Here is a 27,731-nt window from a genome sequence, read left to right on the forward strand (position 1 = left end):
TTGCCTGGGAAAGCAATGGAAGATAGCCCAAGTCTGTGGGCTTCTGCACCCATGTGGGAGACCCAAAGGAAGCTCTGTCTCCTGGCTTCGGATTGGTGCAGCTCCAGCTGTTGCAGCCAACTGGGGAATGAACTAGTGGATGGAAGACCTCTCTCTCTCTTTCTCTCTTTCTTTCTCTCTCTCTGCCTCTGCCTCTCTGTAACTCTGCCTTTCAAATAAGTAAATAAATCTTTAAAAAATTACAATCATACCATTTTAAAATTGGGATAATATTTGGGGTGCGTTTCTTGCAGATCCATACTTTTGCAAGATGATAAGCAACTCCCCAGAGTGCTTGATAACTGACAGGTGGCATGTGGTTAGCCTGTAAGATCAGTGATTGGGTGACCCAGAGTGCCCAACCCTGGATTTTGGCTTTTCCTCTACAATCTGTGTGTGACCCTTGGCAACCTCTCCAAGACTCAGCTTCTTTCTCTGTAAAATGACACCAGTGCTGTGACTTACCATAAAAATGACAAACATTAAATGAGATAATGTACCTGTAAAACAGAATTGCATGTGACACATAATAAAAATACAATGTTGGCTATTTTTATTTTTTTAAGCCCTGATTATGATGTTATGATTCCAAAATTGTTATTTCCTTGCATATAGTATTTTAAAAATAGCAACACACCTGGTTAGCTTATTTTTTTCTCTTTAAGTAAATATCAAAAAAGGAAGTTGCCTGCTTTCCCCCAAGAGTGTGCCCTCGCGGTGTATGAAGTGTATCTTGTGGATTATCCTAGTGTCTGAAACCTTCACTCAGGATGTCAAGGATGGAGGGAAAGTGAGAGACTATCTGGCCCGTCCCAGCCCCTATTCTACGAGAACTCAGAGCCTACAGAAAGCACATGCCCTGCCCTGAGCTTGCACAGCTGAAAATGTGGTAGTTCTTATGTGGTTGTGAAACCACATGCAATTGTCGATTGTCTAAGGAAAGATTAATGTCATCCAGCTGGCTTTTTCAAAAGGGTGTGCACTAGTAACATGAATAATGCTCACGTAATTAGAGACCAAGAGTCAGAAGAATCACGATTATTCCACGTATGAAGAATTTGCTAGACTTCAGTTGACTCTGTCATTCTTCCGTTCAGTAGGTGGAGCAAGCGATCCTCATTAGAATAAAGGTAAACAGATTGAACCCAATTATAAAGGGAAAAAAGATGTGCCCTCAGTCACTGAGGGCTGCAGAGGGTGGCGACCACTGGAGAACGGAGATGCAGCAGGAAGAAGTGGCAAGCATGAGTTCCAAGTCAAAATCCATAGGGATCATTGGAGCCCCTTTCTCCAAGGGACAGGTGAGTGAAACGTCTGGCTTGGAGTACGTGGCATTGATTTGAAAACTTGGGGCTTGAAAATCTCTAAGGTGTGATTGTTTGGTTAGTTACGTTTCCTGATCCCCTTGGGCCCAGAAAAGCGTGTTTTGCTATACTCTCCCCATTTTGCAGCACTGTGTGATTGTGGGTCACAAACCCATTGACTCTGGGCTGCTGATCTCAGTCAAAGCCAATTTCATTGTTATCTACATTTTATTGAATGCCTTGGGGAAAAAAATTTTTTTATTTGAATTAAAATGGACCATTTCTGTATTGTAGCTACTGAGGCTTTCGCTGCTTTTTGCTTTTGCTGTTACGGTGGATGTGTAGGAGGAAAGAATTTAAAAAACAAACACCTTTGTTTAGTTGTGTCATGAATGTCTACAATACTTAACACAATACTGAATACTTTAGACGTCCTCTGATTTGGCTAACTTAAATATTGCTGGTTTATCCAACTTTATGAGTGACTCATGGTATTTTAGGGCTTTAATGATTCTCTAAAACTGTCGGCGCATGAGCACCTCTTGGAGGGGAACAAAAAGACTGAGGGAAAATCCTACCACAAGTTGGCAACACTGAAAGGATTAATGATTTATGAAGCTCCTAGCTTGCCTCAGAGAAACGTAGCTGGGAACCAACGCACACCAACAACTCGTAAACGTCCAGGCGTTTCTTCTTCCTGGGCACACTCATTCTGGTAAATACAATGAGATGACAGACGCCACAGACTTCAGCATGGGTCTGCGTTCAAAACCGAGCACGACTCTGTGTGAACCGAAACTCCCACGCCTGATCGTTTTTTATATAGGGTCTTTGGTTCCTCAGAATCTGCGTAGTGCTTTAGCTTCCTCTTAATTTTTAACTCTTGGTGTTCATTCGGCTTTTTATTGCAAAATAGACTGGGAGAGGTCAGAGGTTAGAGATGGAAACTGCGTTTGGACTGTCAGTAAATGCTGCCTCACGTTCCCTGGAAGTCTTCCAAAGGCCGTGTTCCCAGAACACAGTGTGCACTTTGCTGATGGAAAGTGTTTAAGATCCAGGGTGCCTATCTGTGCTTAGGACGAGTGCTGACAAAGATGGAATCGAAAAAACTGAGGAGGAAGCAAAGAAGGGACATGGATAGGAAGGAAGGAAGGAAGGAAGAAGGGAGGAAGGGAGGGAGGGTGGATGGAAGGAAGGGGAGGGAGGGAGGGAGGAACGAAGGGAGGAAGGGAAAGAGGGGAGCAAGGAGAGGAGGAAGGAGGCTTGGAAGAAGGGATACCAAACATGCTTCGGTCTCTGATGTGACTGCCGCTGCATAGAAAGAGAGAGAATTTTAAGGAAACACCTTTGTTTCTTTATGTAATTAATGCTTAGAATGACATCAGGGCAGCTCCTCTGTGGGACACTGAGTTAAAATGCAACCTGATGCATTTCCTATTCTCAATAATTCTTTTTATCCCAAGATTCCCTCCTGAACATGACCATGGCAAAGAAGTCTCCTGATTGTTAGGACTGTCCCATGATTTTGAGAGAGAGAGAGAGAGAGAGAGAGAGAGAGAGAGAGAAATTGATTCTTCTCTATCAAGCCATGGAGTACAGAGCCAAGTGGCCAATACCTAGGCATTTGTCTCCACCTAAAGGGAGAAAAAAATTTGACAAGCAGGCAAAAGAGGGGACTAGAAGGCAGGTTATCAGAAGTAGAGTCCAAAAAAGAGCTCCATTCTCTGACTTACCCTCTAACAAAAGCAGTGTGCCACCAATGTGCTGGGTATTATTTTTATCTTATATTTGCATTAACTGAGGTTCAAAAAGGTTTGGCAGTTTGCTCAGGGTTGCTCAGCCTTGACTGTGATTCCAGAGAGGACTGATTCCAAAGCCTGTGCCCTGGACCTATGCAAATGGCTTTTCAAGAGAGCTTCACTCCGTGGTGGATCTTAGGTGTGCAGCCAGCTAGGGATTGGGTGCAGCCGAGAAAGTCGGTAGAGCTGAGGAAGTCATTTCTGAAGTGAGCAGATAAACCAAGCGATAAAAAAGACCCTTTGTGAGAGGCAATTGAAATCAAACGTAACAAAAATACTAAAAATGTCACTCTGAGGACTTTAATGACTGTGATACAGCAATGGAGTCTACGAGATTTGTTCTAAAGTTGGAAGATAGGGAGGAAGACCATGCAATTTTATCCAATTGACAGTTGTCATGCACTGACTATATGTCAGCCCTATGCTACAAAATATAGTGCCCCAAAAGTATAGAAAGCTGGACCGGGCCAGGCATTTTACCTAGTGATTAAGACACCAGAAAAGATGCCTACAGCCCACAGGGGAGCACCTGGGTTGGATACCTTGCTCTGACCCCTGGTTCTAGCCAATCTTGAGAGGCAGTGGTGATGGCTCAAGTAATTGGGTCCTTGCCACTCACATGGGAGACCTAGATTGTGTTCAAGGTTTCTCGCTTCAGCCAGGGCATTTAGAGAGTGAACACGCTGATGGGAGCTCTCGCTTTCTATCTAACTCATTCTCACTCTGCCTCTCAAAAATTTAATTAATTAATTTAGAAAGCAAGCTGTACTGAAATTTAGCAATAGGAGAAAGGCAAAAGTAGACAGAAAACTACAGGCAAACTCAACAAAGTAGGTGGAGAAATAAGATGTACTTGATTAGGAAGGAGGTGGCTTAAGCCAAAGGGAGAGGAGTAAAGTGACAAAGTGCATCAGGTAGAGCGGCTGTCATGGACAGGGCTTTGCCATTATGAATTTGCCTGGCATCCAGGGCAGAACATCTGGTCATTTGAATGGGACAGAAACATTCCCTCAGCTTGGCGCCACAATCTCATCTGACCACAAGATGTAAATTTCCTGTCTAAAAGTTCTATTGGAAATTGGAGTCAGAAAGACAGTGCTTCTGGAGCCCTGTGGTCTGCCGGGTGCAGGGGGAAGACTCCCCGCAAGGAGGAAGAATGTCAGCTTCCCTGACGTCAAAACAGCAAGCGGAGAATTTCTCATGTGCTGGTGAAGCGGGAAATGATGGGCTGGGCTGCGTGGTTTCATCTCCCCAGTGGTGATCTCCACTGTCGCCTGCCTTCTCCCCAAGGGCTCCAACGTCCTGCTGAATGAACCTACACATAGGGCTTTTTCAGACCATGCTCTTGGTCTTCTGATACCTGTGCCCAAGCTGCTCCCTGGTTTGCAAACTCTCTCAATCCTCTATCCTGTTTTTCTGACCACCTGGTCATGTTGCAAGACTCAACTCAAATATCTTCTGTTCCACGCAGCCTTCACTGACACACCCTGTCCCTGGCCAAGTTAGGGGCACCCTGTTTTTGTTCTCATGACCTCTTATAGCTGCACTGAAGAAACTACCTGTGATTATAATTGGTTTAAATATCCGACATCTCTGTTGACTTACGAGTGACAAAAAGAAACCTTCTCCCCTACATTATTATATCTCCAACTATCTGAGTGCTTTTGCATATTTATGTATTCACTGTGTTAATAACATGGAGTAAGGGGAAGATGGGCGCTGGTTTGGGAATTCAAAAACCTGGATATGAACCAAGGCTCTGCCACTTTAGCTGTGTGTTTAATTTTGCGATGTTAGTTCCTCTTATTTGAACCAGGAGTCCTCCTATTTGAACTAGGAGTAATTCAGTCTACTTTGCAATGAAGACTAAATGAGACAAGAATCTCTGGGGCTGTAGGAGCTTGAAAACGATTGTTATGGTTCAACTAATTAAATAATGAAAAAGATTCTTAACATGGGCATCTGATGGTCATGATAATGTCTGAAGTATTAATTTTTTAATTGTTCAGCCACGAGGAGGGGTGGAAGAAGGTCCTACAGTATTGAGAAAGGCTGGTCTGCTTGAGAAACTTAAAGAACAAGGTAATTTTAAAAATATATTTTATAATTTTATTTACGTATTTATTTGAAAAGGCAAGACAGTGCAAGAGAGATATCTTCTATCCACTGGTTCATTCCCCAAATTCCTGCAACAGCCAGGATTAAGCCAGGCCAAAGTCAGGGGTCATGAAACCAAGCCAGGTCTCCCACATGTGTATCAGGGACCCAAGCAGTTGAGGTCTCATCTACTGTCTCCCAGGATGTACACTATCTGGCAGCAAAGAATATGGTAATTCTTTTTTTTTATTATTAAACTTTTATTTAATGAATATAAATTTCCAAAGTATAGCTTATGGGTTACAATGGCTTCCCCCCTCCCATAACTTCCCTCCTGCCCGCAACCCTCCCCTTTCCCGCTCCCTTTCCCCTTCCATTCATGTAAAGATTCATTTTCAATTCTCTTTGTATACAGAAGATCAGTTTAGTATATATTAGGTAAAGATTTCAACATTTTGCCCATATAGCAACATAAAGTGAAAAAACTACCATTGGGTTACTAATTATAGCATTAAATAGCAATGTACAGCACATTAAAGACAGAGATCCTACATAATTTTTTTTTAAATTAATTAATTTTCTATGCCATTTCCATTTTAACACCAGGTTGTTTTTTTTTTTTTCATTTCCAATTCTCTTTATATACAGAAGATCACTTCAGTATATAGTTAGTAAAGACCTCATCAGTTTGTGCCCACACAGAAACGCAAAGTATAAAAATACTGTTTCAGTACTAGTTATAGCATCACTTGGCTTTAGACGACACATTAGGGACAGATCCCACATGGGGTGTAAGTACACAGTGACTCCTGTTGCTGATTTAACAATTTGACACTCCTGTTCATGGCGTCAGTAATCTCCCTAGGCTCTAGTCATGAGTTGCCAGGGCTATGGAAGCCTTTAGAGTTCGCTGACTTTGATCTTGTTCCGATAGGGTCATAGTCAAAGTGGAAGTTCTCTCCTCCCTTCGGAGAAGGGTAAGAATATGGTAATTCTTAAGTTAAAAGATGATCAGCTTGGTTTGTTTCCCACACTGAAGGAAGAAATAGGTTGCTACAAAAGTGGGAGGAAGGAAGGAAGGGAGGGAGGGAGAGAGGAAAGGGGAGAGAGGAGGGAAGGATGGAAGGGAGGGAGGGAGGGAGGGAGGAGAGATACTCAGTAAAGAAGAGAAAACTTGGACAAGCAGGTTTGTCCCTCAGTTAACAAGCTAATTTTGTCAAATATTATAAAGGTGAAATCTCTTGGTGGTGTTGCCAGGTCACAGACAGACACAGACATGTAGTAAATACAAAACTGGACAGTAGGTTCAGAACACTGAGCTGATCGCCTATCCAAATTTTCCTAGAGGTTCTCTACTTTTGAATCTCTTCCAGTCTTTTTTAGTCTTTTCCTTTAGGAAGCACACCCAGATCCTTAGAAACTTAGGATTATCTGCTATTTATACTTTTTAAAAAGTATAATAATAGGGTTACCTACAACTTTACCGTTTTAAAAATAAAATGTAACAAAACCTTTATTTTCTGAGCTCTTTGAAGTATTGGGCTCAGCGCTCAGTACAGATTCTTTTTTAAGTCTGACACAGCACTGTGAGGCAGGTACAATGGACCGAGGAGGAAGCTGTGTCAGCAGGTGACAGATGGGATAGAAACCAAGGATTGCTACTACAGAGTCAGCAAGTTTAGAAAATCCTGGTACACTTTCCTCTGGGCATTTATACATGTAAAATATATATTTGACTATTACAAAAACAAAGTGTGCTTCTTACCGAATAGTGAAAAAGCACATAAACAGAGAGAGAGAGAGAGAGACAGAGATGGTGATGCCTTCCAGAAAGTTATCCCTGATACATTTTAGTGTCCAATCTCACTGGAATCATTCAAGAAATAGTTACTGTGAGACAGGCACACAGCAGGCACCCATGTGAGGTCTTGGTGAGAGTATGACGTCAGGCATAGAGACACGATTTGCACCTTATGATCGTCACACACCTTCCAGACATTTCCTTTGCTTAAGCTTTTGAAAATATACTTATTTTGTACCCTTGGAATATTCCTACATGTACTGATTTGCAATCTCTTTTTTACTTAGTAACTTGACACTTTTAATTTCAGAGCATGATGTGACAGACTACGGAGACCTGTCCTTTGCTGATGTCCCTAATGACAGCCCCTTTCATATTGTGAAGAATCCACGGTCGGTGGGAAAAGCCAATGAGCAGCTGGCTGGTGCAGTGGCAGAAATCAAGAAGAACGGGAGGATCAGCCTGGTGCTGGGCGGGGACCACAGGTCTTGTGCAGTGACTGTGTGTGGGCCTCTGGTACTGATATAAAGGAAGTATACCCAAGACAGCCAGAGAAGAAATGTAGACAGGATAGCCCTGATCGATTTTATGCCATATTTTCTACCTCAAAAAATATTGTATGGGTTACTACTTTACTCCAGAAATATAGACTTTGCTCTATTTGAAGTCTTATAATATCTTTATTTTTATCTATCACAGCAGAGAATGAGATATGGAGGTATTTCAAGAAAACGTTCAGTGTAATCTTCTAAATAAATCAACACTGAGGAAATTCATAGCTTATTGGACACAACTTCATTTAGGGAAACAATGTCAAAGCCTGTGTTTTCCATTATAGAAGTTAAACTGCTTTATAAAAAGTTTGAAAGCACACGCACACATTTAAAGAGTCAGGGGTAACTGTATTTTCCTAACAACTATTGCAAGCAGAATTTAAAATCCGGTACATTTCCTTCGTGATGTCTTTTTTCCTTGTACATGCTGATTTTGTTTAACAATTGGATGCATGTAAGTCTCTGATACCCTATATTTTGTTCTTAATCTTCAATACAAATTTCCTTTTTTTATTCTATTCCCATAAGAATCATTTTTTTTTTCTGCTGGATAATTTTTCTTCAAGGGATTATATCACTCTTTATCCATATCATCAGATTCTGATCATGAAGATAATTGTGCACGAGGCCTTTTTTTTTTTGGACAGGCAGAGTGGACAGTGAGAGAGAGAGAGAGACAGAGAGAAAGGTCTTCCTTTACCGTTGGTTCACCCCCCAATGGCCGCTGTGGCCGGCGCACCGCGCTGATCCGAAGCCAGGAGCCAGGTGCTTCTCCTGGTCTCCCATGCAGGTGCAGGGCCCAAGGACTTGGGCCATCCTCCACTGCACTCCTGGGCCACAGCAGAGAGCTGGCCTGGAAGAGGGGCAACCGGGACAGAATCCAGTGCCCTGGCCGGGACTACAACCCGGGGTGCTGGTGCCGCAGGCGGAGGATTAGCCTAGTGAGCCGTGGAGCCAGACGTGCACTAGCCTTTTTAATGTTTATGCCCAAGGACAGCAGTACCAGAAGAGCCTGATCCGATCCAACATAGCATGGTTCCTATAGGGCCCTTGTCAAGAATCAATTGTTTCACAAGTTTCCTCTTGTAACGCCAACTGTTCCGAAGGCTTCTCTACCAAACCTGCAATGGAGAAGCTGGGGCTCACTTTTCTTTTTCATGTAGAAAAATTTGTAAGTGGAAATCTTAAGAGTGCCAAACAACCTTGCCAAAACACAGGAAACCTAAAGGGAGAACAAACATCCAGTAGAATAATCAGTACCTGAACACCAGGCCATGACTGCCACCACCCAGAGAATCCGAAAGCTCGTGGTTCTCCGAACGATGCTTAACCACTCCCAGGTGGGAGAATGTGTACAGGCTTTGTGTTCTAAATTCTCACCTTTGCACTTCTGGAGTTTGGGGGTTTTGGGACCAACGCTGGTGGGTCCTAGTTAAGAAGGATTGTTAAAATGTGGCAGCAGGGTAGAAAGCTAAAGCGGGGCATCTGAGCATGGAGTAGAGGGAACAAGCACCCAGGCTATACTGCAGAACGGAATGTACGGACTGAGGGACGGCCCTGGACTGCAGGGGAGCGGAATTTTTTTTTTTTTTAATTTATTTTTTGGACAGGCAGAGTGGACAGTGAGAGAGAGAGACAGAGAGAAAGGTCTTCATTTTACCGTTGGTTCACCCCCCAATGGCTGCCGCGGCTGCCATGCTGCGGCCGGCGCACCGCGCTGACCCGAAGCCAGGAGCCAGGTGCTTCTCCTGGTCTCCCATGGGGTGCAGGGCCCAAGGACTTGGGCCATCCTCCACTGCACTCCCGGGCCACAGCAGAGAGCTGGCCTGGAAGAGGAGCAACCGGGACAGAATCCGGCGCCCTGACTGGGACTACAACCCGGGGTGCTGGTGCCGCAGGCCGAGGATTAGCCTATTGAGTCATGGCGCCAGCCAGGGGAGCGGAATTTTAAGAAAAGCGGGAGGACTTGGTTGTAATTCACTTGTAAGAATTGTGTTTTTACTAAGAGAGACCAGTATGCAGATAGCCCAATTTAGCTCTGAGAACTGAACAGTGTGTCCTATGAAGGAATTTCTCCTATGGACAACCTTCTAATACATGTTTATTTTTTGATTAATTTGTGATTTTATTACAAGGTGGATTTTGGAAAACTAGCATCACAAAATTTTGTAATGCTAGTGATGTAAATATAACTTGTTAGGAAGCATTAAGTGGAAGTTACACTTTATTACTGTACTTGTTTAATTGGCATCTCTGATAATCAGAAATATCAGTCAGTTGGCCTTAAAAAAAATCAAATGATAGCTTTAAGGAAGTCAGTGATAAGATGTATGTAACAGCATTGCAAATCCGATGTTCACACCAATGTTTTTCTTCTAAAGCTTGGCGATTGGAAGCATCTCTGGCCATGCCAGTGTCTGCCCCGACCTGGCTGTCATTTGGGTGGATGCTCATACTGATATCAACACTCCACTGACAACCACAAGTGGGAACTTGCATGGACAACCTGTGTCTTTCCTCCTGAAGGAACTGAAAGGAAAGGTAAAGGCCAGTTGATAGACTGTTACCAAAAGGTGAAAAGGAAGTGAGAAGCCTTATGCCGCCTCATATTTATTTTTAAGATTTACGCATTTGAAAGGCAGAGTTATAGAGAGGGGGGAGAGAGAGAGAGAAAGAGAGAGAGAGAGAAAAAGAGTGTCTTCCATCTGCTGGTTCACTCCCCAGATGGCCACAACGGCCGGAGCTGCGCCAATACGAAGCCAGGAGCCAGGAGCTTCCTCCAGGTCTCCCAAGCAGGTGCAGGGGCCAAAGAACTTGGGCCATTTTCTACTGCTTTCCCAGGCCATAGCTGGGAGCTGGATCCCAGAAGTGGAGCAGCGGGGACAAGTGGAGCAGAGGGGACTTGAACCGGTGCCCATATGGGATGCTGGCACTGCAGGCAGTGGTTTTACCCGCTAAGCCACAGTACCGGCCCCTGGTTTTTATTTATTTGAGAGGCACATGCATACACACACACACACAGATTGAGAGAGCGAGAGAATGCTCCCATGTACTTGGTCACTGCAGAAATACCCACAATGACTCCTGGCTTAGAATTGTGAACTCAATCCAGGTATCCTACATGGGTGGCATGAAACCAATCACTTGAACCATCAAGTGATTGGGCTGTCTTGACCCCCAGGATCTGTATTAACAGGAACCACAGCTGGGCAGGGAACTCAGGCACTCTGGATGTGGGGTACAGGTGTCTTGTCTGATAGGCCACTCTCCCCTATCTTATTTGTGTTGTAATTTCTAACCATTATTCTGTAGCTAGTAACTAAAGGATTGGTTCATAAAAGTAGCAAGGCGCTCTACCTTACTTAACAGTTCTGAAACTGACTTCAGATGTGAGTACTGTCATTCCTCCGCATCTGCCAGGAACTGGTGCCAGGACCCCTATGAATCCCATGAAGATGCTCAAGTCCCTTATATAAAATGGCACAGTATTTGCATGTAGCCCATGCATATCCTCCTATATATTTTACATAATCTCTAGGTTACTTGTAATGCCTAATACAAAAGAAACATAGCTGTCATGCTGTTATTTAGGGAATAAGAAAAATCTGCACCATCTTAGGCCCAACTACATTTTAATCAGTGATTGGCCGAATCCGAGGATGCAGAGGACTGACTGTATATCTTGTGTGTGTGTATTTTTTTTTTTTTTTTGACAGGCAGAGTTAGACAGAGAGAGAGAGACAGAAAGGTCTTCCTTTTCCTTTGGTTCACTCCCCAAATGGCCGCTATGGCCAGTGCACTGCGGCCAGCAGGCCGCGCAGCCCAAGCACTTGGGCCATCCTCCACTGCACTCCCGGGCCACAGCAGAGAGCTGGCCTGGAAGAGGGGCAACCGGGATAGAATCTGGCGCCCCGACCGGGACTAGAACCCGGTGTGCCGGCACCGCAGGCGGAGGATTAGCCTAGTGAGCCATGGCGCCGGCCTGTGTGTGTATTCTTAAACTACCCTTTTTAGTAGACAGAACAGAAAATAATCCTTTATGAACAAGTTAGTAGAGGTATATCACCAGCTTGCCAAGAGCATGTGCAAAGCACACAGTGAGGCAAGGGTTGAACCAAGTCTTCTAGCTCCTACCTTTTACTATTACATCCACAAGGCCTTTTATCTCACTAAGCATCCCCTTACAATATAGAACCTTTTGAAAAGTAGAAGTTTTAAAGTAGATTACAATGGTTTATTATTTAAAATCGTAAGAAGAACCATCTCCTTGCTCTCTACAAACTTTTCTTCTAAAAGATATGAAACAAAATTTTAGAGTAAGATTTACCACTGTGGCTCATAATTCCTATTGGAATGCTAGTTTATCAATAAAACCAATTTTTATCACTATAATTATAATACGGTATTGATCCTGATATTACAAAAGCGAGTCACATCTGTTTTTAAATGCTGAGAAGTAACATGTTTTTGAAGTGATAACCAAGTCAGGGGTCTATAAATTTACATAATGTTGAGCAAGCACACAGGAAGAACTCAGCTTGGCTCCAGGACAAAGCAGATGCCATCACATTATGATTTGAAGGGCAATCAAAGATCTGGTCACACATTCATTCCCTCAGCCATGCTAGGTCACCCTGGGGTTTGAGTCCCCACTGAGAAAGAAGAATAAAGAAGGAAGCTACCAAAGCAATGGATATACATTCATTTGACATGGGACATGGGGCCTCCAATTGCCATTAGGTATGGGGGCCATGGGGTGAAGTTGCTAAGGCTAAAGCAATCAAGGATACCACAACAGGATGTGGGCACACTCTTAACTTTATTTTTTATGTGATTTCCTCTTAATTTACACTCTATTATATGCAATTTAACAACTGTCATTAACTTAGAAAATGTAGGATTTGCTCAAGAGAATCATTAACCCAATGGAAAATTGTCATTTTAGATCCCTGATGTACCAGGATTCTCCTGGGTGACTCCCTGCATATCTGCCAAGGATATTGTCTATATTGGCTTGAGAGATGTAGACCCTGGGGAACAGTAAGTTTATTCTTCGCTGTGATGTACACTCACTGTTATCCTTTTGTGTGCAAGGTGTGCTTTACTGGCTAAATCTATACCTATACATTCATATGTATGTACTCAATTTATATCTTAATTGACTTGATGTTAAAAATACAAACATAATTATGTATTTCACAGAACCCAACTATTTAACATAAATTAGCACACTGATCTTTTAAACATGAAACGGGACTACACAATCAGCCTTATTAATTGTAATTATCTTAACGTCTTTTCTTTTACAGCTACATTGTGAAAACTCTGGGTATTAAATACTTTTCAATGACTGAAGTGGACAAACTGGGAATTGGCAAGGTGATGGAAGAAACATTGTGCTATCTACTAGGAAGGTATGACACTTCTGGGTGTGTGCACGTGAGGGTAACATAGGGCTTGCTACTGACACTAATCAGTTTAAATTGTTGATGAAGTCTGTCAATATAATCATGGAACTTCACTGGGTCATTATTGTTTATAGAGCAGGATGAGCATTATACCTGTTTAATAAATATTATGCTGAAGTCTTTTAATATTTTTTAAAAGAAAGAAAAGGCCAATTCATCTGAGTTTTGATGTTGATGGATTAGACCCATCTTTCACACCAGCTACTGGCACACCGGTTGTGGGAGGTCTGTCTTACAGAGAAGGTATCTACATCACAGAAGCAATTCATAAGACAGGTAGGTAAAAATCTTAAGGAATAAAGAAGCAAGTATATCTAGACTAATGTCTATTAGTATCTCCCTGATCTGAAAACCAAGCTCCAACTGACACTTAGACAATATCCATCACATTATGTATTAATTAAATTGATTTTCATTGGTCACCTCCTTTGCATAGTCTTTCAAGTCAGCCTGTACTGATTTTAAAATGTCAATTATTTGATAAATACATTATTGCCATTTGTTGTTGTAGGACTACTCTCAGGATTAGATATAATGGAAGTAAACCCATCTCTGGGGAAGACACCAGAAGAAGTAACTCGAACAGTGAACACAGCAGTAGCACTAACCTTGGCTTCTTTTGGAGTTGCTCGGGAGGGCAATCACAAGCCAATTGACTACCTTCACCCACCTAAATAAATATGGAGCGTTATCTAAAAATTTCACAGCTAATGCTGTAATTAGCATATCTATAACTTACTTAAGCTTACAGTTATCTGCCCAAAGACTTGTTCTTCCAGAAAAATGTTTTTCCAATTAGTATAAACTCTACCAATTCCTTCTTGTTGTGAAACTCAAACTCAAGAATTGGAAATTAAAACTTCCGTGAAATTGGAAAAGATTTTCTCATTTGAAAAAAAAAAAGACGTATATTTAGGAGCAGCACACATTGACTCCCAATTAAAAATGTGCTGGTGTGCAAATATTCACCCATTATAATCCCCCACAAAGAGAGTAGACTCCTGATATCAGAAAACAAAGTTACCTCATCTGGAAAGACAGTACATGTCCATGTTATTTGAAATATGTGATTCCTTTTGTAATAAACTCTTTATAAAGAAAATGTATTGTCTCTATCTAAATACACACGGTATTCATATCCCCACCACATGCATATTTAACATACATCTTGCTTAAAAGCACTATGAAGATATATAAGTCACAGTGAATCAGCATCCTCAAGACCAAAGACTTGGTGAAGCTACTTAAATATTCTGGATCTGTTTTTTTCACGTATAAAGGGAGTAATCACAGACTTGGACAATCTTCATGTTCATTAACATGAAAAGAGCAGGTTTTGGCTGGCGCTGTGGCTCACTAGGCTAATCCTCCGCCTGCGGTGCCGGCACCCCGGGTTCTAGTCCTGGTTGCTCTTCTTCCAGTCCAGCGCTCTGCTGTGACCCGGGAAGGCAGTGGAGGATGGCCCAAGTACTTAGGCCCTGCACCTGCATGGGAGACCAGGAGGAAGCACCGGCTCCTGGCTTTGGATTGGTGCAGTGCGGGCTGTAGCGGCCCCCGGGGGGTAAACCAACAGAAGGAAGACCTTTCTCTCTGTCTGTCTCTCTCTCTCTCACTGTCTAACTCTGCCTGTCCAAAAAAAAAAAAAAAAAAAAAAAGAAAAAAAAAAAAAAGAAAATAGCATGTTTTACATCCATACTTCAAACATGGTATTTTTGGATATTTTAAGCATGGTTGTTATTCAGGTAGCTCTTTTGGAAGTGTAAAATATTACAGAACTGTCTCAGGGGCCAAGGAAATTAAACTGTGATTTTGTTTCCAACACCTGTGATGTGCATTTGAAACTTCCCACCCTTCACACGTTGAAATTGCAGTTATGCTTCAGTTAAAAACTGTAAGCAACTAAACAACTCATCTTGGCTCTGGGATCGTAAGGAGAATGGGAAGAAAATGAGAATATAATTGAAACAAGGGAAGCAAACACGTCCCCAAAGCCCATCTATGTAAGAACTTAAAGGGACTGTGTAATACTGTAGGTACTCTGAGAGGATTGTTTATGGTGCTCCTTTCAAAAATTCAGTTCCAAATTCCAAACGCTCACGCGGTACGTAGCTAGGAACTACTGTATCAGTAGCGTAGGTGTAGACTGTTTCCATTTCTGCAAAAAGTCCTAGTGAACAGAGCTGCTCTAAAGTTACTATTAATTGTCAAAAAGAAAAACTTTCAGGATTTAATGAATATGAAAGCATTTTTACTCCCTCAGCTATATCCTAAACCCAAACAAAGTTTCGGACTTCTAGTAATGTCTCTGATAATAACTTTACTGAAAAGTCTGTTCAGTGGAAATAAAGTTCTCATTTTTTGAGTCAAAGAGGAAAAATTAATTTTTAATAAATTAGAATGTTTGTATCCTTGAGACGGCGATATTAATTTTGACTTCCTCAATCCCATTTGTATAACACTAGTTCCATGATTATTGCCATTCTAATGGATTCTCAAATCAACATATTCTTCCAGGCAAGAATAAATAATATGTTGAGACTATATTAAGAGTAGTACCTGAGATCATTTCTAGCCCAAGGTTTCTAAAGAGTTTTAAGAGTCTTATTAGTCTTGGAAAATTATTTATACTACTACTACTATATATGTTCAGTTGGACTTACATGGTATATAAAGAGTTACTACTGCAATAACATGAGCTACAAAGAAAAAGGTGTAGGAGGAATATATTTTGGAAACAAGAATTTGAAGTGTAGTTAGTTAAATTCACTAATTCTTTTTTTAAAAATGATGAACTCTTAATTCCTAGGCCAACAGCAGTCATCAACTTGTAGTGCAGAATGCATGGAGTAGCCTCATACCCTTCTGCAAAACCCAGCCAGCACACTGTATGGTACACAGTAGACACATTCAAACTGAGCTATTGAAGAAGTCTTACAGTTTATTCACTCCACAGATTTCACTAATTAAGCCTTTCACAATGCTGTTTCCAAAAATTAACAATGTCTCCCAAAATCTAATAAAGAATCAAAAAGCATAGTATTCTTAAAAATATTAAATATTTAAAAATTTTAAGACTGTAAAAGTGCAAAGAATCAAATTATTTGCAGGTGAGACTGTCAACCTTCAAAAGCAACTGATTTATTTTTTAAAACAGAGATCGGAGAATCAATCATTTAAGTATGATTTTATTTAAGTTTATGCACGGTACCTGTACTTCCTTACTTGACTTCAACTCATTTCATATAGTAAGTGCAAGTGTACAGAGAAGGTAAAAACAGCCAATCCAGCTTGAACAGGAGCATTAGATATTTACTTGGAAATTTACAATAAAATTTCAAGCCATTTTTAAAAGAATATGAAGCCTTGTTTGTTCCTATAGTGCAATGAAATCTAAAACCTACTTCTTGATAAAAAAAATCTGTTATCCCAAAGTTACATCAAAGGAGATTTATTTATAAAAGGATTTATAAAAAGCAATTGTTTGACATGTGTGGTGCCTTTAAATTATGTTTGAAGACTGAATACTCCACTGATAATAAGAGAAACAAAACCAACAGCTGGAATAGGGAAGGACCAAGAGTGTCATTTCATCACAGTTACCTCTACATTCTTGGGGAGTCCAATTGTTATGGATATGAACAACATGGAGCTTACTTGATCTCTTAGAGACAAAATATAGTTAGGGAGATGGAAATTATAAGGTATTAGGAGATTCACTATTTGAATCAAAATAAAACAATCTGAACGCCATTGCTGCTGCTATCTGTCAATATAGCATGACTCTGTTCAGATTTAATAGATTCGAGTCCATGTCCAAAGATGGATGTATTTCCATTTTCAGCACAGTGCACTGTAGCTTCACTGCGTTACTGGTAAAGACACTGGCACCTGATTAGACTGAGGTGCCGGAGACCCACTGTTCATGGCTTGTGGAGGCACTGCTGCGGGTTCCATCTTGCTAATGTGTGTGATGAAGCGAAGACGAAGTTTTAAGGCTGGTTTTAAATTACAGATAATCTTCTCTACCTAAGAAACAAAAACATTAAAAAATGCTTTAATCTCAGAGTGAATTTCCTACCTTTAAAGAAGTGACCTACACATATCCTGAGAGATTAAGCTAGGGAGCAGATGGAATACATGAAGATTTTCTCTATATGTTCTGTTTTAACAAAAGCAATCATTATCAAACAATTACTTCTTTCTCACATGAGACAGAATACATGAACTCCTTCACACATGTTACATATTACATGTAGTTATGTGCATACATTTACAAAAAGATATAAACTTACTTAGCTAATCAGTCATCCTACTACCAATGGCTAGTATAGGTTACGCTGGAAATTCTATACATCCAAAAAGTTGACCAACCCTTTTAAATGCTATCTTCAAAGAAGCAAAATTATGAAGTTCATTGAATAACTCATATCTGTAACAGTTACCTGCAAAGCTAATTTTTTTGGTGATTCATGCTTGGAATTCAAACTATATAATACTAGGTCTACTCTTAGTTAAAATATTTCAAGGAGATAAATAAATCAAGTAGTTTCAAAGCTTTCTCAGCTTCATTTAAATGCTCTCTGACCTAATGAGAAAGATAAGTCCATTAAAATTTTTCCTTTTTATTTTGGCTTAAAGTTTCTTTGACCCAAATATAAAGGATATATTTTTAAATAAACATTTATCAATTTTTCTATATTTTCTGTGCTTTAATAAAAGCAGAAACGATTATTTCTTTCTTGTATAAGTGAGAACTCATCAACCCATATTTGACCTTCATGCTGAGACACAGAAGAATGCATGTTCTCCCAACCCCAACTCCATGGAAAGAACTCACTGAATTGGATTCCTATCACTCTACAGCAATTTGCATTCCTTTCTGCTATAGAAAGAAAACTAAAATACTGGGAAAGAACAGCAGACTTCACCTATCTGCCCTGTCTCCACCACTCTAAAATAGAACAGACTGTGCTTCCCACACACGGGGATTCAAGGAGGTCTTTTCCATTTTCAGATACCTCTACTAGGAACTGCATCTTTATATACTGAGTCAGAGTTTGTTTCCCTTAACTTCCCCAGAATCTACAATCCTCTGAAGTCACACAAAGCCAATCTAATTCCTATACTGAACAGAAACCCTCCAAATAAGGAGGATGTGAACAATTGTTGAGGACTTTTTCTTCAGGTTATACATTCCAATATTCATCTTGACCATCCTAGCTTCAATCTTTTGTCATGCTACAATGTGCACAATGTTCCCATAGTGTATCCTAATAAGTGTAGGGAAAAGTGGGACCTCTTTCACTTATAACACAACACCTTTCTGCTCTGGTATTTTCAGTAGCCAAATCACATTGTTTCTCCCTAATGAGATTACTGGTAATCAAACCCCTCTATTTTTTCCCTCCAATGCTCTGTATAATAATACAAAGAGGAAAGAATATGTTCCTAACTTAAAAAGCATGATATCAACTCTTTCCATTAAAAACAAAAAATGTAACAACAAAAATACTCATCCCCCCCATAAAAAGTCTATGACTGTATATCCCATTAACAAATAATTAAGTAAACCACTTACTTGCTCTTTGACGCTGTCACCAGTAAACATATACTTCATATGATATAGGAAGTCACAGATGGGATCCATGTAATTTAAATGGGTGCTACACTGGTCTACATTTAGCAGCATGTCATAAAATGCCACTCCAATCTATTTAATAAATAATATAGAATTATTTAAATAATCGGAAGTAGTTAAATAATTACTGTAGAATTATTTAAATGATACAGAATTATTTAAATGATAAGAAGTACTTAAATAATTCAGTATGATGCAGTTGGACTCCATCACAACACCAGTTCTGGGGGAGAGCACACTTGCCATGGGAACAGTCACCCATCAACACACCTTTAGAACACGAGAGCTATGATACAGCCACATTTATAATGAAATCCATAGTGCTACAAAGTGTACTCACACAAAACTTCTCTTCTTAATTGAGAAATTTCTCTTCAAATTAAGAGATAGACAATCCCCCTTCTAGACATCACCTCTCAATTTCTGGGATGACTACCCTCTGGGGAATTCTTGGTTCCATTAAGGTAATATGTGTCTAAAGTTCTAATCCTGGCTATTCTTTTTCTCTAAAACTTGTTAGAAGATACTGATTTCATTTATTGCCCACGAATTTGGTTAACCCTCTGAACTGTTCTCAAAACATGTCTCCATCCTTAACTTTCTACTCATCCTTGATGATGGGCACTGCCCCTACCTCTGCAGTTCGACACATCCCACATCAAATTCAGTACAGGCACACTGACTCCTCTAAAACCGCTCCTGAGTACCGATTTCACTACTAATGGCTGTGACATGCAGTTTGAAAAATACTGGTAAAGAAAGCTAATCTTATCTGGAAACACTCAGGTTGTACCTTACCTCTATCATACACCGAGTTCTCTCCTGCTGAAATCTTTGTAAAAATGGTCCTACAAGATGGTACACATAAAGCAACTGGAACTCAGTCTTCACTATGGGAAGGAGTACTTCAGTGAGAAACCTAAGATTTGAAAATAAATGGAAAAATCTCTTGTGACACAAAATCAGCTGAAATGTTTTGTTAACACAGCATTTGCAAAAGTATTACACGTAGTTAGTAAAACTTGTAATAATTTTGTTACTTTCAATTTTTCTAACAATAACTCTTCTAATTAATCTCATCTCTCTCACTGGCTCTTAACTTTCATTGGATCAATTACTGACGTAAATCACTTCATATTTAAAAGTCATTCTTAATAGCACAACTACTTTATGAAAAGTGAATTATCTGAAATTAAAGACTAACCTAATATAAATCATTCTCAAAAATTCAGAATATAAATTTTATAGTAAAAAAGTCAGAAAATAGGTTATTATCAATTGCTTATTTCAAAAGGTAAATTTGAGATAAATTCTGGAAATATTATGCATTGGCCAAGCTTCCAGAAACTAAACATCACATTACTTATACACACGACTTGATTTTTTAAAAGCAGGTTTGATATAAAAGAGGCTTTCTGATTAACCAAAAACTTTACTTAATTAAAAAACTCTTACTTTGCAGGGTGTTCTAATGAACCAGATACATAACTCATCTGTAAAGGAGATAAAAGAAAAAAGAGGGGTGGGTATTTGATGCAGTGGTTAAGCCACCAGTTGGGAAAACCATCCTATGTCAGAGTGCCTGGGTGCAAGTTCCAGCTTCACTTCTTGCTCCAGCTTCCTGCTAATGTGCGCCCTGGGGGATAGCAGGTGATGGCTCAACTGGCTGGGTCCCTGCCACTCACATGGGAGACCCTGATGGATCCAGTTCCTGGCTCTGAGCTTCAATCTGGTCTAGTCCTGGTTCTCAAAGGCATTTATGGGTGGGTGACCCAGCAAATTGGAGCTTTGTGTGTGTGTCTCTCTCTCTTCCTCTCTCTCAAATAAATAAATAAAAATTTTTTAAAGATTTTTTGAATAAAGAAAAATGAAAAAAATCAATTTTCTTCAGGAAATCATAATACTTACTTGGGAATGAGGGAAAGTTGCCCAATGCTGGAATGGTGCCACACAGCATGTGCTAGAGCTAAAGTATAACTACAGCTCATCTCAGAGTAGGACTGGTGACAAGCAGTGAAATCAAAGAGGCGGAATGGATAGCCAACCCACTGAGTTTCAGAGGTCAGGCTGCGACTGTTGATGACACTCACAATTCGATCATGAAGAACAATCCAATATGGCTCCTTTAAAATCAAAGAGAAGGCTGATGAAAAATACCACTTACTTAATATTTACCCCCAATCCTGCAATAGTAGTCCTTTCTAATCCTTTGAAGTTTTCTGCATAATCAGCTTGTAGCTTGCAATGTAAATCATGAAATAAAGCTGGAGTTGGGTGGAAGGGGCTTCATAGTTGACCAAATTTAATTGCTAACAAAGTGAGAAGTGTCTGTGAGTTGTAGGGCTCCATATATGCACCTGTGCAGTTCAATTAGTACCTGATAGTCACCATGTAATAAATTAACTTTACCAATATTTACAACACAAACATTGGTACACACATATAATTCAGAAATAAATATACATTCTTTGGAAATATATAAGGAAAAAATGATTAACAATGCTGCATATATTCTGACCTCAGAATCAGCCTTAAGGCATTCTGGTCTGGCTGGAAAGCCCACAAGAGCGTTTCAGGCATAGAAAGCCAAGACACTGAGGCCAACAATGTCCTATATGAAAGATCTCTATGGAAAGAAAGTGGTCATCAAAGGAGGTACTTTTCTCTGAAGGTAGGAGAAAACTTTCACTTTCCTTACAGACTTGTCTAAATACTGACGTAGTTTGTGGATTCAAAAGGCTTCCACAGCCCAGGCAGCTCACGTGAAGAGCCTTGGGTGATCACTGACGGCATACATAAAGTGTTAATGGTTAAATTAACAAGAGTCACTGTGCACTAACTTCCTATGCAGGACCTCTGTCCTCAAAGAGTTGTATTACAAGTATGTCTAAGGGCTCCCAAAAGATGTATCATTCTTGGGTACTTCATTAAAGTTAATTAAGTTTCTTTAAAAAAAAAAAAAAAAGATGTGGAATTAACTTCAAGATGCAATGACTTTGAACAACCCTTGTTTCAACTGTTGAGGGACAGTTTTTGGTTTTTTTTTTTTTTTTTTTTTGACCATGCAAATTGTTGAACTCTTTACTTAGTACAGAGTTGGTCTTCTGTGTATAAAGTTAATCAAAAATAGATCTTGGTGGAGAATGGAACTGGGAATGGAAGAGAAGAAGAGGGGTGAGAGAGTGGGTGGGAGGGTGGGGATGGTGGGAAGAATCACTATATTCCTAAAGTTCTACTTATGAAATGCATGAAGTCTGTATTCCTTAATTAAAAGGTTTCTGGGGCCGGCGCTGTGGCACAGTGGGTTAACGTCCTGGCCTGAGGTGGCAGCATCCCATATGGGTGCTGGTTCTAGTCCCGGCTGCTCCTTTTCTGATCCAGCTCTCTGCTGTGGCCTGGGGAAGCAACAGAAGATGGCCCAAGTCCTTGGGCCCCTGCACCAACGTGGGGGATCCGGAAGAAGCTCCTGGCTCCTGCTTCAGATTGGCGCAGCTCGGGACGTTGTGGCCAATTGGGGAGTGAACCAGCGGATGGAGGACTGTGCTCTCGCTCTCTCTTTTTCTCTCTCTCCCTCCCTCCCTCCCTCCCTCCATCTCCTCTCTCTGTGTAACTCATTCAAGTAAATAAATAAATTCTTAAAAAAATTAAAAATAAAAGGTTTCTTTGGTGGGGAGGAAGACTGCTGCAATTTTGGAGAAATCTGGAGATCTGTGGGTTAGACAACATTATTCAGACATTGAAACAGACAGCTGTGTGGTACTGACTGGACACACGTGGAGGTCACAGAGGGCTAGTTCACAAGAGCAGGAGAAGTCAGGGAAGAAGATTCTAAGCTAGCAAAGAACAGGCAGGCTTCAGAGCTGGTCATGGAAGAAGGGTTCTGCATAATAAAGTGCATTATACATGAACTTAGCAGAAGACATAAAATGTCTCAACAAGCCTTACTGGCATGAACAAAGGTTCTAGACATATGACATGTTAAGTAGCCACAATCAGATCAGATTATGATATAAAAACTAAGTTTGGATAGGTTGGGTGGTACCAGACAATATAGAGACCTGTGAGTCAGGTAATGATGAAGAAAGGGAAAAAAATGAAAAAACAAAATAAGGAAGTCACTGTTGAATTTTAAAGCAGTAAAAACATGAAAAATTTTAAAAATATGAAATACTGCATTAATCTGCATGATGTCCTTGTACAAGCTCATTCTATATGCATCCTTTTCTCTTTTGGTCCCTAAGTAAAAATTATAATTATTAACTCACTGGTAAAGCAGTAATGATCAAACCAATTGCATTCATCCATGCTGTAATGTTCTCTCTTGGCACCAAAGGCTGACTGCAAATGGGGAAAAAAAAAAAAAAGAATACAAATGTGAAATTATAAAAGCATTTTACATGGTTTACAATGGATTTTAATTTAAGAAAATTATTCTCATAATTCAGAGATGTGACAATTGATCAACTCTAATAAAACTAAAATGGATTTTTTTAATTGGGTAAAAACTTAATATGTGGGGCTGGTGCTGTGGTGTAGTGGGTAAAGCCACTGCCTGCAGTGCCGGCATCCCATATGGGTGCCAATTCAAGTCCTGGCTGCTCTACTTCCAATCCAGCTCTCTGCTATGGCCTGGGAAAGCAACAGAAGATGGCCCAAGTCCTTGGGCCCCTGCACTAGCATGGGAGACCCAAAAGAAGCTTCTGGCTCCTGGCTTCGGATTGGCACAGCTCCAGCCGCTGCGGCCAACTGGGGAGTGAACCAGCAGATGGAAGACCTCTCTCTCTCTCTGCCTCTCCTTCTCTCTCTGTATAACTTTTCAAATAAATAAATAAATCTTTAAAAAACAAAACAAAACTTAATATGTACAAAAACTCAATAGACCTTTTAAATTTTATAGTGTATCCTTTAATAGTAGTTGCTAGGCTGAAAAAACTATTTCTACTTATTTATACTTCTCCAATCATTAGCCCCTACTTTATCCCTACTTTATGCTGATCTTTAAGAGCATCTTGAATGTTTTTAGTGACATTTATTCTTAAATGTCAAACAGCTAATTAAGATTAGAAGCACAAACAAACCTCAGGGCTTCTGATCCTGTCCAGAGCTCATTCCCTTTGATATGAAATAGGATAGACAGGGTCTGAATTCAAAAGACCCTTGGTCTTTTGGTCTACTAGCCTTTGGGAAACAGATTTATCTAACAGCTCCAAATAAGATACCATTCTCTTTATGAATAAACAATGAGTTTAGGGCATGAAACAGAACACATACCTTTTCAGGACAACATTTAGAAGAGCATTCCCAACATCTTCACCTGGTACAGCCAAGGCCATGAGCTCCACGCAAGTAACATGAAGAGCATGGGCAGCCGGGTTGGGAAACTCATTGAATCTCCAGTCACAGTTTGGAAAAGGACCAGGAGATTTTCCAGCCATCGGTACAGATGATTAAAGCAATAACAATTTGATTATTTTGAAATTAATGGCTTAAATCTGTATGGGGCTTTACAGTTTTCAAAAATGTAAGCACCTTACATGATTTTCAATTTATTTATGAGCTCCCAAGAAGTGATTTATCTACAGAGAGATTAAGAGGCCTATAACACAAACCAAATACAATGGATTTTGATGTGATTGGAATGTATTGATAGCAACCACTTGATAAACCTCAAGTTATAGGTTAATCTTACCAGGCACAAATGGGTTCTTTAACTGTCACACTATAATACCTACAGACGCAACCAAGGTATTTCTAGGCTTTATCAACCTATTTCTTTTAATAATTATAGGACATTAACAGGAAAATGACCTCATAATCTATTTTTTTAACTTCAGGAAGTAAGTTCCTTTGCATAGGAAAGTAAGTCTTACTTATTTATATGAAATCTCTATCTAGTAAATAGTGTAAATACCAATATGTTGCATAGACATAACATGGATATATTATCCTCAACATGAAATCATGAAACTTGAAATCAAAATGAGAAAGTAAAAATACCAATATGGCAGTTTTTTTTTTTTCAGTAGAAGAAATACAAGTTTTACTATCTATTAATATTTTTGAACTTTCAAGGATTCATTTAAATCAAGAGGATTCTATGTTCTCTAGTAGTAAACAGATACATATGCTACCAGATTTTCTTCATTGAAGCAAATCTCTATCAGGGCTGATTTTAAATATAAATTTTAATGGAGAGAATTTCAGCCTATCTGCATGATGCTTTAACTTAAAATTTCAGAACTTCTACACAGGAAAAAATAATCTTTTAAAAAATTGAAGCATTAGAAGCTATAAAAATACTACCTTGAAAAGAAAAAATATGTTTGCACAAATCAAAATGCTGTTATTTCTGAAGAGTCTGGAAAATTACAACAAAAAGGATATTATCGACCAGTCTGCCAATCAATCTGCAATAGTAGGAATCTTCTGGGATCCAAGGATTCTCCTCTCGTGCATTCATAGCACACTTCAAATAAGTGTCACTTAGACACCAGCCCTGTGGTCGATTATCTTTCAGTGAGCCAATGATTGCATGGACAAGTTTTCTTTTGAGAAATGCACGCTGCCTCAGGTGCACTTCATAGTAGTGCAGAGTATTATAAAGGTAAGTCACTGGTCGATCTGCCAAAAAGAAAACAGATCACTACAGTGCTTATCTGATTACTGACAACTATGAAAAACAAATCCTCTGCTTTCAAGGTTGCTCAAAAACAGTTCAAAAGATCATGAAACTATTTCACATGTGGGGCAATGGAATACAATGAATTGTTTTAATCTTAGAATAGGTAGAAGCCTTCTAATAACAACCAGAGTTTGTAATTAATTTTGTAATTTGTACTGTGGGCTAGCAATTTCATTTCTGGAAATGCATCCTCAAAAAACAATACACAGCCAAGAATGTCACTACAATCCTCCCTGGTGACACTAGCAAAAGATTAAAACCAGTTCCAACAGTCAAAACAGGGGAGAGGTAAATTGTGGCATGTTTGAGAGCAGCTCCTAATCACTGATCCAAATGAGTAACCGTAAGAGATGATCAGGCTGGAAAAAGCATGTTGCAGAAAAAATAATATTAGGGACTTTGTGTTTAAAAAAAAATACAAGATCTGGGCCGGCGCCGCGGCTCAACAGGCTAATCCTCCGCCTTGTGGCGCCGGCACACCGGGTTCTAGTCCCGGTCAGGGTGCCGGATTCTGTCCCGGTTGCCCCTCTTCCAGGCCAGCTCTCTGCTGTGGCCCAGGAGTGCAGTGGAGGATGGCCCAAGTGCTTGGGCCCTGCACCCCATGGGAGACCAGGAGAAGCACCTGGCTCCCAGCTTCGGATCAGCGCGGTGCACCGGCTGCAGCGCGCCGGCCTCAGCGGCCATTGGAGCGTGAACCAATGGTAAAGGAAGACCTTTCTCTCTGTCTCTCTCTCACTGTCCACTCTGCCTGTCAAAAAAAAAAAAAAAAAAAATACAAGATCCAGAATATCTAACAGAGGAAACACAAGACACTGGTAACAATGGTCGTCTACAGAGAATGACATAGGCTGCCTAGAGGGCAGGATGAGAGTAATGACGCTTCACTGCACACCCATCTGTACCACACACAGTATTCACAACAGCCAATCCAAAAGAAAAATGTTTAACAATGCTCATTTACACTTCATGCCTATTCTACAATGTTATACACAATTTACATGCTGGTGTGGAGGAAGATACCTCAGAATAAGGACTAAGAACTCCTTACTAGACAGATATATTTTGAGTGGCTACTCAGTACTTTCATACTTCTATCCTCTGACTCCACCATTCTTGTTACCATACTTAAAAACTACAGAGTTGGCTTTGATTTTTTTTCTTTAATACTTTACCCATAACCAACCAAGAAGTCCCATTCCTTCTTCCATGACCACCTGTCTCTTCTTGCTTGTTTCCAAGGCTATTGTCATTTAGATACTAATCATACATTGGAGTATTTCAACATGTCTTTGAAACAGTATCCTCCTTCCAAGATCTGCTGCCAACTATGACTGGATTACCTTTTCAAAGAATGCTTTCTATGCAAAGATCTTATCTAATAACTTCTAATTGGCTATTATCTGTAGTTTATAAAGTCAAGACTTTTCAGTCTGGCAACCAGGGTAATCTATAGTCGAGTACAGCTTCTCTTTCCAGCCTTATTTTTGTACAATTCTCAATTCAACCCAATGGGACAATTTTCCTTCAAATATGCCTTATACTTTCTGTCTCCATGATTTTTCCAAATGATCCTTTCAATCTATTCAATCATGTGGATCACTCGTAACACTTACCAAAGAGCCTGTCAAGATCTCTCCAGTTTATAATACTTATCACTGTGTTCTGAGCTTATATTTGAATATTTTCATGTCATAATTTTATACTACTTGGCATCATGTCACAGCATTTGTTCTCAAAACATTTTTATTAAAGAAAAAAGTTTAAGCACCTATAGAACTTTTACCACACATTTATGAATAGCTTACTTTTGTTTACACAGGTATCAGATGGAATTAAAATCTTGAAAAGCTCACCATGAAATTTGTATAATCCTCCTAAATGATCCAGTAGAGTCTCCAGTGATTTGGACACCGGAAGTAACTCTAAAAATCTGTGGATTACTATATCAAATACTGGAAGGAATCGAAGACACACGTTTCCAAAATAGATGGGCAGATAGGGGGATTGGATCTGTACAGGAGGATCGACCTGTTCTGCCAGGCCCTCAAAATACAGCTTCTCTGGATATTTCTGTGGAAGTGACAAGATGGTAAAGGTTAGGGAATCTTAATAAAATTCTCTTTAAAAAGATAAATAAACTTGAAAATATTGTTTGAATATTTTTTCTTAGTAAGAAAACATTTTAAGATCTACTTTATTACAACTAACTTCATTTTAGATTTAAACTACCTTTGTCTATTAAAACTGCAGTTTCAATTTATGAACATTACAGAAACTCTAGAGTCTTGGAAGACATAAGAGATCTAATTTACTTCCATATGAAGGGTCTTTTAAAATTAGTGGAAAGTA

The 27,731-nt window shown here is 39.9% G+C and overlaps 2 protein-coding genes across 3 annotated transcripts in view; one reads left to right on the top strand and one right to left on the bottom strand.

The window, feature by feature from the left end:
* Positions 1-1,195: 1,195 nt before the first annotated feature.
* ARG1 (arginase 1) lies at positions 1,196-14,164 on the top strand. Its single transcript, XM_062186767.1, has 8 exons — positions 1,196-1,340; positions 5,152-5,224; positions 7,351-7,525; positions 9,976-10,135; positions 12,540-12,634; positions 12,904-13,008; positions 13,202-13,338; positions 13,574-14,164. The coding sequence occupies exons 1-8, from the start codon at positions 1,206-1,208 to the stop codon at positions 13,738-13,740; spliced, it is 1,047 nt and encodes a 348-aa protein (XP_062042751.1). The 5' UTR covers positions 1,196-1,205; the 3' UTR covers positions 13,741-14,164.
* A 1,813-nt stretch (positions 14,165-15,977) lies between these two features.
* The window catches only part of MED23 (mediator complex subunit 23), a 55,215-nt gene continuing 43,461 nt past the window's right edge, over positions 15,978-27,731 (bottom strand). Inside the window, exons 23-30 of one of the 2 annotated variants that reach the window (XM_062186765.1) lie at positions 27,236-27,452; positions 25,085-25,321; positions 23,972-24,137; positions 22,966-23,038; positions 20,609-20,823; positions 19,499-19,619; positions 18,641-18,772; positions 15,978-17,088 (exon numbers count right to left, since the gene is read on the bottom strand). In XM_062186765.1, the coding sequence (XP_062042749.1) occupies positions 16,921-17,088; positions 18,641-18,772; positions 19,499-19,619; positions 20,609-20,823; positions 22,966-23,038; positions 23,972-24,137; positions 25,085-25,321; positions 27,236-27,452 (1,329 nt within the window). In that variant the 3' untranslated portion in view covers positions 15,978-16,920. The remainder of the gene's footprint in view (positions 17,089-18,640; positions 18,773-19,498; positions 19,620-20,608; positions 20,824-22,965; positions 23,039-23,971; positions 24,138-25,084; positions 25,322-27,235; positions 27,453-27,731) is intronic. The other variant, XM_062186766.1, reaches the window with a different exon arrangement.

The sequence above is a fragment of the Lepus europaeus genome, chromosome 3, assembly GCF_033115175.1.
Source record: "Lepus europaeus isolate LE1 chromosome 3, mLepTim1.pri, whole genome shotgun sequence".
Taxonomy (NCBI): domain Eukaryota; kingdom Metazoa; phylum Chordata; class Mammalia; order Lagomorpha; family Leporidae; genus Lepus; species Lepus europaeus.